The sequence below is a fragment of the Mus caroli genome, chromosome 9 (assembly GCF_900094665.2).
Source record: "Mus caroli chromosome 9, CAROLI_EIJ_v1.1, whole genome shotgun sequence".
NCBI lineage: Eukaryota > Metazoa > Chordata > Mammalia > Rodentia > Muridae > Mus > Mus caroli.
Genome location: NC_034578.1, coordinates 37821196 through 37834728, shown reverse-complemented (window position 1 = coordinate 37834728; position 13533 = coordinate 37821196). Strand labels below are relative to the sequence as shown.

At 45.7% G+C, this 13533-nt stretch overlaps 1 protein-coding gene across 4 annotated transcripts in view; it reads left to right on the top strand.

Moving 5' to 3' along the window:
• Positions 1-4853: 4853 nt before the first annotated feature.
• Positions 4854-13533, top strand: part of Jhy (junctional cadherin complex regulator) — a 68345-nt gene continuing 59665 nt past the window's right edge. The window contains exons 1-2 of one of the 4 annotated variants that reach the window (XM_029481170.1): positions 4854-4930; positions 11776-12105. In XM_029481170.1, the coding sequence (XP_029337030.1) occupies positions 4896-4930; positions 11776-12105 (365 nt within the window). In that variant the 5' untranslated portion in view covers positions 4854-4895. Of the gene's footprint in view, positions 4931-8522; positions 8545-8920; positions 8975-10543; positions 10793-11775; positions 12106-13533 lie in introns of those variants that run through there. The other 3 variants (XM_029481171.1, XM_021172289.2, XM_021172288.2) reach the window with 3 other exon arrangements.

Sequence of the window (13533 nt, the reverse complement as noted above, 5' to 3'; positions counted from 1 at the left end):
AAAAATTTAGACGATATAGCAAACTGACTTCATAAAAATGAAACATTTCTCATTAGTTGGATCTGAAAAAAACAGCTTGCAAGTGTTACATGAACACACCTGTGCATGCTGTACACACCCATGAACACACTTATACATACTTGCTTGTACCCACCCCTATATACAAACATATATATACACACACACCTATATCATGAATGTGTTATTGTAGACACCAGCTCTTCCTGGTCCTATCCCTCCGATGATATTTTTTTTTCCATTTAACAATCACAAAATTGTAGCAAAATATAAAGACAGCATAGACCTTCCTCGCTTATTTGAGAGTGAATGGGCCTGATACTGCACACCTCTTAAGCCCTTTGATTACCCCAAGAAAGACACCTATCACAGCAAAGCAAACCTCTAAGTCAGGAAAGCAGCATCGCTGTCTTCCACTCATGGTCCTTGGATGCTGTGATGGTTTGAATGAGGATGGTCACCACAGGCTCACATGTTTGAATGCTTGGTCACCAGTTGGTGGAACCGCTTGGGAGGGATTAGAAGGTATGGCCTTATTGGAGAAGGAGTGTCACTGGGGATGGGCTTTGAGGAATCCCAAACCAGGCCCTGCCTCACTCTCTCTTCCTGCTGCCTGCCAATCAAGATGTAAAACTCTCAGCTACTGCTCTAGCAAGGTGTCTGTCTGCTTCCCACCGTGATGATAATGGCTAACCCTCTAAAACTATTAGCAAGCCTCAATTAAAGGCCTTCTTTTATAAGACTTGTCTTGGCCATGATGTCTCTTCATAGTAATAGAACAGTGACTAAGGCAAACACCAACCAAGCTTTTCCTGTTGTCCCAACTGTCCTGAAGGCTCCAGCTGGCTTCTCACTTCATCTTCACCTCTGTCTGTTTGGAATTATTTATCTGTCTGTTTCTGTTTTCAAGGCCTAGGTGTTTGCAATACAGGGTAATTATTTCACAGAGCAGCTCTCAGTTGGGTTTTATCCAATGTTTTTTTGAAATCAGGTTCAAGTAACACTTGTCCTGGGCTCTCAAGGAAGCCTGTTGAGTTCTACTTTCTTGTGTATTATTAAGGATAGCTTGAAGAGAAGAAAAGATAGCCACTGTGGACAATACAATGGGGGAGACCTGAAGGAAGGAGGGGTGTGCCTTCGGAGAAATCACTTGAACAAAGCCGATACCTAACCTTTGTGCTTCGGTGGGCTGGTGGCAAGTTCTCCACTATATGATTTGGTCTGACACAGTCTACATGACAAGGAGCCAGGACCATACATTTATCTTGCAGCTTTTAGGGGGATGAGCTGCAAGGCCACAGAATGGCACAGCCTTATAATTCTATCCCAGAGAGGCATTGCTGATTGTGGGGAGATGACAAGTCTCGAAGAGAGTCTGCAATGGACTCTGGCATTTAGGACCCAGGATTTGTGATAGTTGCCATTGCTTTTGAGGTATCATCATTGTTGGGTCCTCTCAATGGACAGAGCTTTGGATTATTTCTACACGTGTATGTAATGTGTATATGTGTGTGCATGTTGGTGTATGTTTAGATCTGTCTATTGAAACCATGAGCTTATTCTAGAATCTCCCTTTTTGTATTCATAATTCCATCCTCTGAGAGATGTTTTTGTATCCCCAGTGTATTTGCCAATTTATCAGTTCCCTTCGTGGAGGTCATCTCCCAGTTCCACCAGTGCCCATTGCTCTTAGATGTCCTTCTCCGGCAAAGGCTCCATGTCTTTGCTTCCTCCATGTAGAATCTCTGCCTCCTTGAACATGGGTTCTGCGACCTCACATGTGTGGCCCATCTGTGTGGAAGCCTTTGACGTGCATACAGGTGCACAGACACTGCTGTGTGCCAGTCTTCTCACCCATTCAAACTGAAAGTATGGGCAGGGGTAGCTCTATGTGGAGCACTGCCTCCTTCCTAGACTGGGGCTCTCATACTCTCTCTGGAGCTCCACTTGTTCCTCCTCACACTCGTATGGCCTCCTGCTTTGTCTTCATGATGGAACTGTTTGGGAAGAGTGTACCTGTAGGGGGCTGAGTGGAAGGGAGTGAGCCAGGTACCCTGCATTCCAAGGGAGTTTCAGTGTGCAAAGACATCTAGACGTGGCATGCCATTCATAGTTTTGTAGCATCTCTGTGCCCGTTATCCATCAGGCCAACAGCAGTTTTTAAACAATACAGAGGGAAGCACTCTTACCTCAGAGTGGTGCTAATCACTGTTGATTAAACATACATTGGCCAATTTTGAGTCTATGTTTGCAGCGAAGCCTCCCGCAGGTTGCCTCCAGTGACTCCCCCAATTTCTCCAGGCCCATTGTCAGGAATCAAGTGAATGTACCAACAGCTCAGCAGCATGCAGAGTGGAGAAGAGCCCTGAGCCAGAGTTGTCAGAATTCCCCTGCCAGGGTTTCCTAAGAAGGGGCTTCCCCAGTTCAATTCCAGCGGCTGGTGTCAGAAGACTCAGGGAAGCGTTTGGAATCAGTGTTTTCTAAAGAGTCTACTGCCACCTGGTAGGGGAACCCTGGTGGAGCACCAACCAAACATTTTCAAAGGGGAGGTGAACTGTGAATACTGCGGTCGAGGTGATCATGGTCTCCTGGTTATCACTTTAAAACATTCACGCCAAGCTTATGCGAACAACTAAGGATAGACACTGTACAGCAATCCAAGACTACCTGGCCTCAAGGCCATGGCCCCTCTATTGCTGTAGTAAAAGGACTGTGGGGGACATTTAGAATGGAATGAGGTGGTGGGAGCTGTGTTTAATATCTTTTATTTGCCCTGGGAGAGTGATGATTCAGGCTACAACAATGTGACCCCTTTCCATCTCCCTGGAGAGAGTGTGAAGTACCAACAGATCTGAGAGAGCAGCAAATGTCCAGGGTTAGCAGGACTGACTGCATTCCTCAACTCTAGTTACAACTCAGGTGTTTTTCTCTTTCTCTGGTTCTGAAATTTATCTGCTTCATTCTCCCATCTGTTTAAGTAGACATTGGAGGATCCTGGGCAACTTTTTGTTTCCCTCATAGCTTTGAATCTAGTTTATTAAATCCCTTGTATTATCCAATCGAGTATATCATCTATGTGTTGCAGAGAAACTTACCAAGAAAACAGTTATATTTATCGATTTCTCACATGCCAGTAATTCCTGGTCTAATTTTACAGATAGAATATTCAAATTAGGGCTGGTGAGATGGCTCAGTGGGTAAGAGCACCCGACTGCTCTTCCGAAGGTCAGGAGTTCAAATCCCAGCAACCACATGGTGGCTCACAACCATCCGTAACAAGATCTGACTCCCTCTTCTGGAGTGTCTGAAGACAGCTACAGTGTACTTACATATAATAAATAAATAAATCTTTAAAAAAAAAAAGAATATTCAAATTAGGGCCTGAGAGTTTATGTCAAGCATTAAAATGTATTTTGAGGAAAACTGATATCCTACAAATATTAGTAGAAGTTTTGTATAAGAAAGAAAAGTTTCCTGGGCTGCCGAGATGGCTCAGTATGTAAAGGTCTCTGCCACAATCCTGAACATTTGAGTTCAGGATCTGGGACCCACATGGTGGAAGGAGAGAATGGACCCTAGAAAGCTGTCTTCTGACCTCCACATGTGTGTCATGGCACACTCATCTAGAGAGAGAAAGAGAGAGAATAAATATATGTAATTTTTTTTTATGATGTAAGTTGCCATAATGGAGTCTCTGTAGCTAGATTTAACCCAGTTATATTCAAATGTACCTTAATCACAAAGAATGGCCCCTGTGGTATGTGGGAGGAGAGGGGACAGGACCTCCCTGGCACCATCCCCCAGAACACCAGACTCTATTCAAGTCCCTTGTATAAAACAGTGTGAGATTCACTTATAAACCACATATGTCCTTCTGAAAATGTAAATCACCTCCAGATTATGAGTGACATTTAGTGTAATATAAATGGTGCATAGATAACACTTTGCAGTCTATTGTTTTTGGCATAATGACAAGAGCTGTCTGTCCACGCTCAGCACAGAGGCAACCTGTTTTTACACCTAAGATTTGTTACATCCGTGGGTGTAGAATAAATGTGGCAAAAATGCAATGCCGTAAAACAACACTGTTCTTGATAGATTTCTGGAATATATTTTTGTTTATTAACATATTTCAGAAGGTTGTTGTTGTCATCGTCATCATTGTTGTTTTGTGACGAGATTTCTTTGTGCAGCCCTGGCTGTCCTGAAACTAGATCTGTAGACCAGGCTGGCCTGGAACTCAGAGATCTGCCTGCCTCTGCCTCCGAGTGCTGGGATTAAAGGTGTGCACCACCACTGTCTGGCTATTTACATATTTGAGACAGGATCTTGCCACATGGCCCAAGATGGCCTCCAATGTACAAAGTTCCTGTCTCGTGCCTGACACAGAAAACACTTAGTGATCAAAGAGGCCTTCGGACTCAAAACATCCTTCTTGAAAAGTGTAATTGCAGATGATGCTTGGAGCCACCATTAACCCTTCAAGGGCCAGACTACTATGAGAGGACATAATAGGGAGGAGAAGGGGAAATGTTGTGTTCTCACTGGTCTTGAGTTGCTGTGTCAGAACATTGAGACCCAACAGTTACTCAAGCCAGATGAGTTGGCTCTGCAGTTAATTCCCTAATGGAGCAGCTTTAAGTCCTAGAGCAGGTTGGTTTGTGAAGCCACTATCCTGGAAGACTGTCCCACGTCATCCACTCTACTGGTGGAACTATAATGACACAGACACAGTCAAGCAGAGACAAATGTAACCAGTGAATAAGACACCTGGGAATAGGACCTTAGCCCAAGGCAAGATGCTGTCCTTCTTCCTACAGAAGAGGCTGTTTCCTGCTCTTGACCTCTCATTCATTGCAAGATGGAGTCAGAGAAGAATGGACAGATCCTGCTCCATGCTGCCTTTCATGAAGTAAGTCAAAAGAATGCTCATTCTACTGCCCTAAATAAGTAAGTAGATAGATAGATAGATAGATAGATAGATAGATAGATAGATAGATTCTGGCTCCACACATCACCCATACCATCAGTTATTAGGTGAAAATAACAGAGAAAATGACAACCACCCAACAGGCTGAGCATCCTGAAGTCACGAGACTCCCTGTAGATGAAGAAGGTGGTTTGAACTGCTGACCATTAATGAGCCCACTAATTTAACCCAACAACATAATCTCCCATCACTTCCTCCGGCTGAAGTCATGGCAATTTGCTATATTCATAAAGGGAGTTTGATCTAGATGAAACGCGGTGGGTTGGTTTTTTTTTTTTTAAACCCCATCCTGAACCTTCTGAGGGAGAAGACAGCCTCTTCCTTCCTGTAATGCGCTCATGAGCAGGTCTGTTATCAGGGCTGGAATATGTTAATTTTCCCCATCTTGTCTCCTCCCCCTCAAGCCTACTCAGAGGAAGCAATGACTTGTAATCATCCCAAATGCAGTGCACAACTTACGGGTTTGTCTTTTAAAGCCATCCTACTTAATTTCTAGAAAAGCCTAAATTCGGGGAAACACCTGAACAACGGTATTCATATTTAAGAAGAGAAAATATTTAAAAAGAGAAAATAATTCTGCCAAGGGTCTTTCAGCTCTGTGAAACAATAGGTCTTGTTTGGTTTTGGTTTTGGGTTTTTTTTTTTTTTTTTTCAAGACAGGGTTTCTCTGTGTAACAGCCCTGGCTGTCCTGGAACTCACTCTGTAGACCAGGCTGGCCTCGAACTCAGAAATCCGCCTGTCTCTGCCTCCCGAGTGCTGGAATTAAAGGCGTGCGCCACCACTGCCCAACTTTTTGTTTGTTTGTTTAAGATTTATTTATTTTATGTATATGAGTACAGTATAGCTGTACAGATGGTTGTGAGCTTTCATGTGGTTGTTGGAATTGAATTTTTAGTACCTCTGCTCACTCCGGTCAACCCCGTTTGTTCTGGCCCAAAGATTTGTTTATTATTATACATAAGTACACTGCAGCTGTCTTCAGGTGCATCAGAAGAGGGCATCAGATCTCATTATGGGTGGTTCAACCACCAAGTGGTTGCTGGGATTTGAACTTAGGACCTTCTGAATGGCAGTCAGTGCTCTTACCCGCTGAGCCATCTTGCCAGCCCTTGTTTGTTTTTTTTTAAGACAGGAAAGTTCAGGGCTGGAGGGATGCTGGCTCAGCCATTAGGAGTGCATGTTGCTTTCACAGAGGACTGGAGTTCTGTTCCCAGCTCCCACATCCAAGAACTCACAGCCATCTGTAACTCTGACTCCAGGAGAAATCTATTGCCTCTTTCCTCCTCAGTTCTTGCAGTCACAGACATAATCACCCACAAATACTGCACACACACACACACACACGACTCACACACTGTGATCACTAGGCAAACCATAACTGTCCCTTTCCCAGCAGGCTCTTGCTGGCTTGCCTGGTGGTGGTCATGGTGAAGGAGGAACAGGGACCGATGCTCTGCTTTCTTACTGTTTCCTCCGAGACCCTTTGACCGAGCCTCTCCATCCTCGTGGAGCCCAGCATGCTTCAGTAGCAGCACCTGATTCCCATTCTGCCCCTCCCAGAGCCAGCTCTGTTAGTCCTTCCTCATCCCCCAGAGGCCTGGATCCTCATTCCAAGCAGCCCTGCTCCTGGCTTCTCAAGGATAATGATTTCAGGTTCATCCCTGGGCTCCTCCAGCCATAAAGGCCAGAGATACTTCCTATGGTCACTGAACCCATGAGAAGTGTCTCTCCTTCTCAACTCTCCGTAATATATCTTCATATTAAATTATCTCCATTAGAACAACAGGTGCCATTTTGACCTCCCGGTACAGCCTGTCATTGGTACTTCCTATTTCAACCTTCCTCATTCCTTTAGTTACACCAAAGAGTAAGCAGGATAGCTGCTACAGAGGGGGGAGGTGGGCCAAGCTCAGGGGTCCTGTGTTAAGAGGGTGGGGTGTCTCTTCCAATAACTGCTGGATCTCAGCACTTGTGACTCCCACAAGGTCCCTGACTTGCAGAAAGAAAGCCAGAAGGAACATTCTCCAGGTGATGCAGAAAGCAACTGAAGGACCTGAAGAATCACAGCAGCGACCTACGCTGACCAGTGGCTGAGAGGGTGGGCAGGTGTGAATGGTTCTCACTTGATTCCTAGGAATAGCACTCGCGCATGTGCGCACACGAGCGCGCACACACACACACACACACACACACACACACGCACACGCACACCAGAATCTGCCTTGGAGAATGAATATTTTAGCGTGGGTTTCTTTCCTCTGCATGTTTGGAGCTCCTGTAATTATAAGTTGTGCAGCGGAGTGGGCAGAATAACACAAACTCTTCAGATAGCTCGTTTTAATTTTGTCAGTGGACAGGGTCTTACTGTGCATGTATAGGAAAGGTCCCTGCTGTCAAAGCAAAGGCAGAAAATCAGCTATAATAACGAGTTTGAAAGGTGGTGACATTAGGTATGAGGTTGTTCTCCAATTTCCTGTCTTCTGTTATCAGTGAAGCAATGGGTCTGTAGATAGCTTGCTACTTGGAAGGTAGTAAGCTATTTAGATTCACTTGTGTCTTTAATGGGACTATAATGTCCACCATGTCCTTTCTTTGTCTTTGAAAATATTTTTTGACAGTGAGGCATCCTACACACTATAAATGTGTGTCTTAAAGAAGTATTTAAAAGGAGCACCAGCCACTAAAGTCAAGAAATATTGTATCAAAAGCACTGTTCCCCATACCTTCTGCAGCTGATCAAATCCTAATCTTACATAAATTTCTAGTCTACTTGGCCTCTTGGCCTTTTTTTTTTTTTTTTAAGTTTTAGCTTTGCTGTGTGTGCACGCCTACAAACCCAGGAAATTTTTAGTAAACTCGTCTTTAATTTTTATGTTCCCACATTCTCCAGCTTGGATGCCGTATGAGATATTTTCCTCAAAGCTGTGACAAAATGCCCGACAGTAAGAAGAGACGCTCATTTAGGCTTAAGGTTTCAGTCCATCAAGGTGAAGAAGGCATGGCCAAATCTAAGGGACCGGCATGGCACAAGCCCTTTACATCCTGGATCCACTGGAAAGAGGAGAACTCAGCAATAGGCTCTAAGCCTCAAAGGCCAGGCCCAGTGACCCATCTACAAACCAGACTCCCAACCATACAAAAACCACCACCAGCTTGGGAACCAGGTGTTCAAATCCAAGAACCTGAGTAGGACATTTCAGATTCATGCTATCAAGATGCATAAAAACACATTCTTCCTTTGGGTGAATGTCTAAAGCTGAGTCACTAGGAACTAAGGGGTGCCTGCACAGCCCAGACAATGTCAAATCCAAAATGCTGCCAGTTCACACACCCGAGAGTCCTTCATCCTTATGTCTTTTATACACTTGGCCCTTGGAGCAGGCGTGTTTCTCTACTCTCTGTTCCTACGGGTGTTTTGGCTCTTTGAGGGCAGGATTTCACAGTACAGATCCTTCAGCCACTCCCTCTGAGTGCTGAGACTCCTAGGTGGCATCACCAACACATGGCCAACTTTTCGCCCTAAGATGACTGTGTGGTGAGTGTGTTCGCCTGCGTGGCTTTAATTTCCCCTCTTCTGATTATTAACGAATTAAGTTCCTTTCCAATAAAGGGCAAATGCTTACTGGCCACTTGTTTTCTTCCCTCCGTCCTCTCCTTGTCTCTTCTTGCCTCCCTTCCATTCACTAACTGGCTCCTTTCTCCTACCCCAGCAGCATCACTGATGCTGGGCTCTCTCCCTGCTTTTTTCCTCCTCCGCAGAGTTGGGGTGGCAAGACCTGAACATCCCGAGCCGGGGTCCCCCGCGCCGCCGCTGATCTGAGGAGCGCTGGGCCCGCGGCCCCGAGCGAGCGAGCGGTGTTGGCCACGGTCTCCAGGCAGCGGCGGGCGGGGCGGGAGCCGCCGGGGGAGCCGGGGCTGCGGAGGTTGCGGGGGCCAGGGGCGCGGCTGCCCAGCGGTGCCGGCAGGTGACGGGCGGTTCCCGGCGGGTGGGAAGGGGCCGCGCGGGCGGGCTGTACGGAGAACTCCGGGGTGGGCGCGAGGGAGCCGGCACAGTCTGTGGTCTGGGAGGAAGGACCGCGCCCAGACAGGGCTGCGACCCCCCAGGCCGGGCAGCCTTATCCCCAGCCCCTTGTCCCGGTCTCCAACCCGCCACCTAAGGACCTTCAAACGCCCCCTGCAGCTTTCCTGACCCTTAGAAAGAGACAACGGGCGAAAACCCTGCGATCCCCATGGGGCAGTACCCAACCTGTTCCAAAAAGGGCAACTTTGGATCCACTGTTCATCCTAAATGGGCCTCCTTGTTCCCTGCCCTAGCGGATTTGACCCCAACCAGTGGCAGAGACAGAAGACCTTAGCAGAATCCAGGAGAATTGGTGGTTTCTCAGTCCCTAGAGAACTTGCCCCATGCCTTCCTTGTTTACTAAGAAGTGGATTGGTCAGGAATCGCTAAGGCCCAACCGTTGTTTTCTTTCTTTCTTTCTTTTTTTTTCTTTTGGTTCGGAGCATCACTAGAGAGTTAGTTACTCGTGAAATATAGCCCACTTACTAAATTTATTCGAGTAATCAGCTCTTTTTTTATAACTCTCTTCCTCCCCCTAGCCCCCTTAAGGTCAGGCCGCCACAGAAACCCCAATTTGGGGGAATATTTCGCTCTGTTCTTTCACATTCTTCACAAATTCTACTCTCTCAACAACTACATTATTAACACTACTTTATTACTACGAAGAAATCCTGGGTTCTCCTTTAAGAAAAGACAGAATGAAAGATTGTAATTATTGTATGAAAAACAGTTCTAAATGAACTGAGATTCCCTCCCCAACATCACCTCACCCCNCCCCACCCACCCCACCCCCACCCTCGATTTGCTGGAGTTGTAGATTAAACCCCATTCATCATAAATGTGCTAGCAGTGAGCTACAGCCCATTCCCTGTTTTTTCAGTTTTTTTTTTTACAGCTTATTTTTCAAGACTCCAAGTACAGTTAGCTTTTAAATAACAAAGCTGGTGTTTATAGAGATTTAGATTTTAAATGTTTTCATGCTTGCTGCTTTCTAAAAATCATCCTGCAAAAGGAAATTGGTATTAAAATGTGGCAGAGCGCAATGTGTATACTAAACCAGAGACTGATTGCAGGCAAACTAACTGAAAATTAGGCAATGATATATTGGTCTACTAAGGGAGCTTGGAGTTCAGCAGAGACTGGCTCATGTTTGTTTAAGTATGAGCACTACCCTTTGTCTGTCATGTTTGTAAAGGTGCTTTCATCCAAGGAGCAGACTGTGTCCTTGGAAACCCTAGCAACAAGGTCAATATAATAATAATTCAAGGAACAGGAATCGGGTCAAGGTATTTTTAATTAAAAACTGGATTTGTCAAAAGAACATGAGCAAGCCAGTCAAAACAAATTTGAGCATAGCCTCCAATGGTAAAGCTCGCTCTCTCTCTCTCTCTCTCTCTCTCTCTCTCTCTCTCTCTCTCTCTCTCACACACACACACACACACACACACACACACACACACACACACACTACAGCATAAAGGCAGTGAGAGAGAAAATAAACCGAAAGAGAAACCCTGGGTAGCGTTGGAAAGCAATCACCTTCCCATCCTGTGCTGATTCAGAGCACTTGTTCTGTAAACCATCTCATGGGTCACTAGAGGAGCCCCTGGAGACCATGAGAGTTCCCTTGGAATCACACTCCTACATACTTTACAAGGGACACCTCGACTCCTAGCTGAAATGCAGGCCAGCCTCCCCTACTCAAGAGTAGCACCTATTCCAGGTAGGTGACATCTAGCCTCTGCTTTGAGTCACTCTGAGACAGGATTCACAGACCTTTTGTTAAACAGTTTCAGTTTTGTTTTTTTGTTTTGTTTTGTTTTGTTTTTTTTAGATAAGGTCTCATGCAGCCCAAACTGGCCTCCCTCCAATGCCTGGTCTTCCTCCTTCCCCCTCTGAAGTGCTTAGCTTACCAGCATTCACCAACACACCTTGTTTACTGAGCATTTTAAACCGTTATTGTCACATGGTTGTTGTTTAACCCTGAGCTGAGGTTGATCTCCATATAATGGGCACCTGGTTGTACACTCCTCTCTATCAGCATCCTGGATAGCAAAAGCCTTTTCTAAATGCTGGAGCCTGCTTATATCGGTCTAGGAAAGAAACAGTCTGCATATTACAGTTCCAGTGGGGCAGCCATGCTTTTCTCTCCTTTACTTTGTAAATGGTAAGCCATGAACCTGTCTGAGTGCATCTGTGGCTGCTGCTGAACAAGATGTACACACACACACACACACACACACACACGCACACACTTGCCCTGAGCATTTGAAATAAAGCCACCAAAAAGCACTGCTCACAATTAACTGTTTGGCTTTGTTCCGGCTTGTTTGTAAGAAGCCCTTAGAAGCTGGAAACAGAATCGGCTTTCAAGCAGCCATTTGATTTCCTCAATAAAACCTCATTCGATTGCTCAGGCTGCTTATGAGCCCTAAATCAGATGTGTTTCTGCAGAGAGAAAAACAATCATTTTTCCAATAGGCCTTCCTTGCTCATACACTCAAAAGGGTGCATTCAAAAGCCTGCAGATAATATGACAAGGTTCTCTTGCTCATTGACATTTTTGATAAACATCGCCATTATGATTTCAGTAGCCGCAGAGTAACATAAATTTTTTTAAGCAATGCTTTGGAGAGCCACAATTATAAATATCAGCTAACTGCTTCTATTAACAAGAGTGTTCCTGTTCATGTTTCTATTTTTCAGGATGAATAAATATAAACCTGTTCCCAAGCTCTCTAGCCAGTCTCCCGTCCATCACACCAACTTGAGGATCCCGCCTTCGGGCAGACTCTTTAAGAAAGAAGACTTATTAAACCTGATTTCAAAAGACTCCTTAGAATCGGATTCAGAAAGCCTCCCTCAAGAGGCTAAGTCCTGGTCTGATATTAAGGACCAAATCCAGGACAAAGATATGGAGCCTGACAGCTTGGAGGAGGACAGCCCAAGTGAGACAGAAGAGGCAGTGAAGAGAAAAGCAGCCCACAACACTAACAGGGAAGACCTAAGTGCTCGTGATGCTGGTGTGAATCACAGGTAAGGAGCTGGCTTGTGAAATAATTCCTGGTACCTTGCTAGGTGAGAAAGGATGGATGTCTTAATGATCACTGTGCAAAAGCAGATCTCCCAGCAACCAAGGGCAGTGTGGCTCCCCAATTTCAGCATATTTTCCTCTCTTCCTCCTCTTCTTTAATTTACCAATACAGTCATTATTGACTGGGTGTAGGAGCGTCAAGAACATGCTTTAAGGACCAGAAGACACTTTGGTAGGTCATCAGATATAACCATCTGTCTTAGTCTTCTTGTGGCTGTGACAACAAGACAGAGGTGGGGGCAATGCATTTATGCCCATGGTTCTGAGGGTACAGTCTGCCATGGTGCAGAAGACATGGAAGCTGAGGAGACTTGGTCTATGATGGAGGAAGCTGCAGCTGCAGCTTCATGCATAGCACAAACAGGAAGCCAAGTCCAATGGACCCTGAAGTGGTCTGGCTTGCAAAGACCTGCTGCTTCTCCTCACTAGACCACATTTGCAAGGGCTCCCAAAATAGAACCACAAGCCTATAGGGGGCACATTTCACATCTTAAAGAACTTGTCCAGGGAGTCATAGTGAGGTCTCTAAGAGTAAAAATTAACACCCAGTCCTCCTTCCTCTCCTTCATTTCACTGGAGATATCAAGGTAAAAGAAACATGTCTGCACGTTAGGGAGTCTCAGAACTTCAGTAGAAATGATAAACGCTGACCATCCAGAGACTGCCCCACTTGGGGATTCATCCCATAAACAACCACCAAACCCAGACACTATGGAAGATGCCAGCAAAAGCCTGCTGACAGGGGCCTGATATAGCTGTCTCCTGAGAGGCTCTGCCAGTGCCTGGCAAACACAGAAGTGGATGCTCACAATCATCTATTGGACGGAGCACAAGGTCCCCAATGAAGGAGCTAGAGAAAGTACCCAGGGAGCTGAAGGGGTCTGAAACCCCATAGGAGGAACAATATGAACTAATCAGTACTCCTAGAGCTCCTTGGAACTAAACCACCAATCAAAGAAAGCACATGGTGGGACTCGTGGCTCTAGCTGTATATGTAGATGAGGATGGCCTAGTTGGTCATCAATGGGAGGAGAGGCCCTAGGTCCTGTGATGGTTCTATGCCCCAGTATAAGGGAATGCCAGGACTGGGAATGGGAGTGGGTGGTTTGGGGAGCAGGAGGAGGGGGGATGGGATGGGGGATTTTCAGAGGGGAAGCTAGGGAAGGGGATAACATTTGAAATGTAAATAAAGAAAATACCTAATTTAAAAAAAGCAAAGAGAGCCTGGCCTGGTGGCGCAAGCCTTTAATCCCAGCACTCAGGAGGCAGAGGCAGGCCGATTTCTGAGTTCGAGGCCAGCCTGGTCTACAAAGTGAGTTCCAGGACAGCCAGAGCTATACAGAGAAACCCTGTCTCGAAAAACCAAAAAA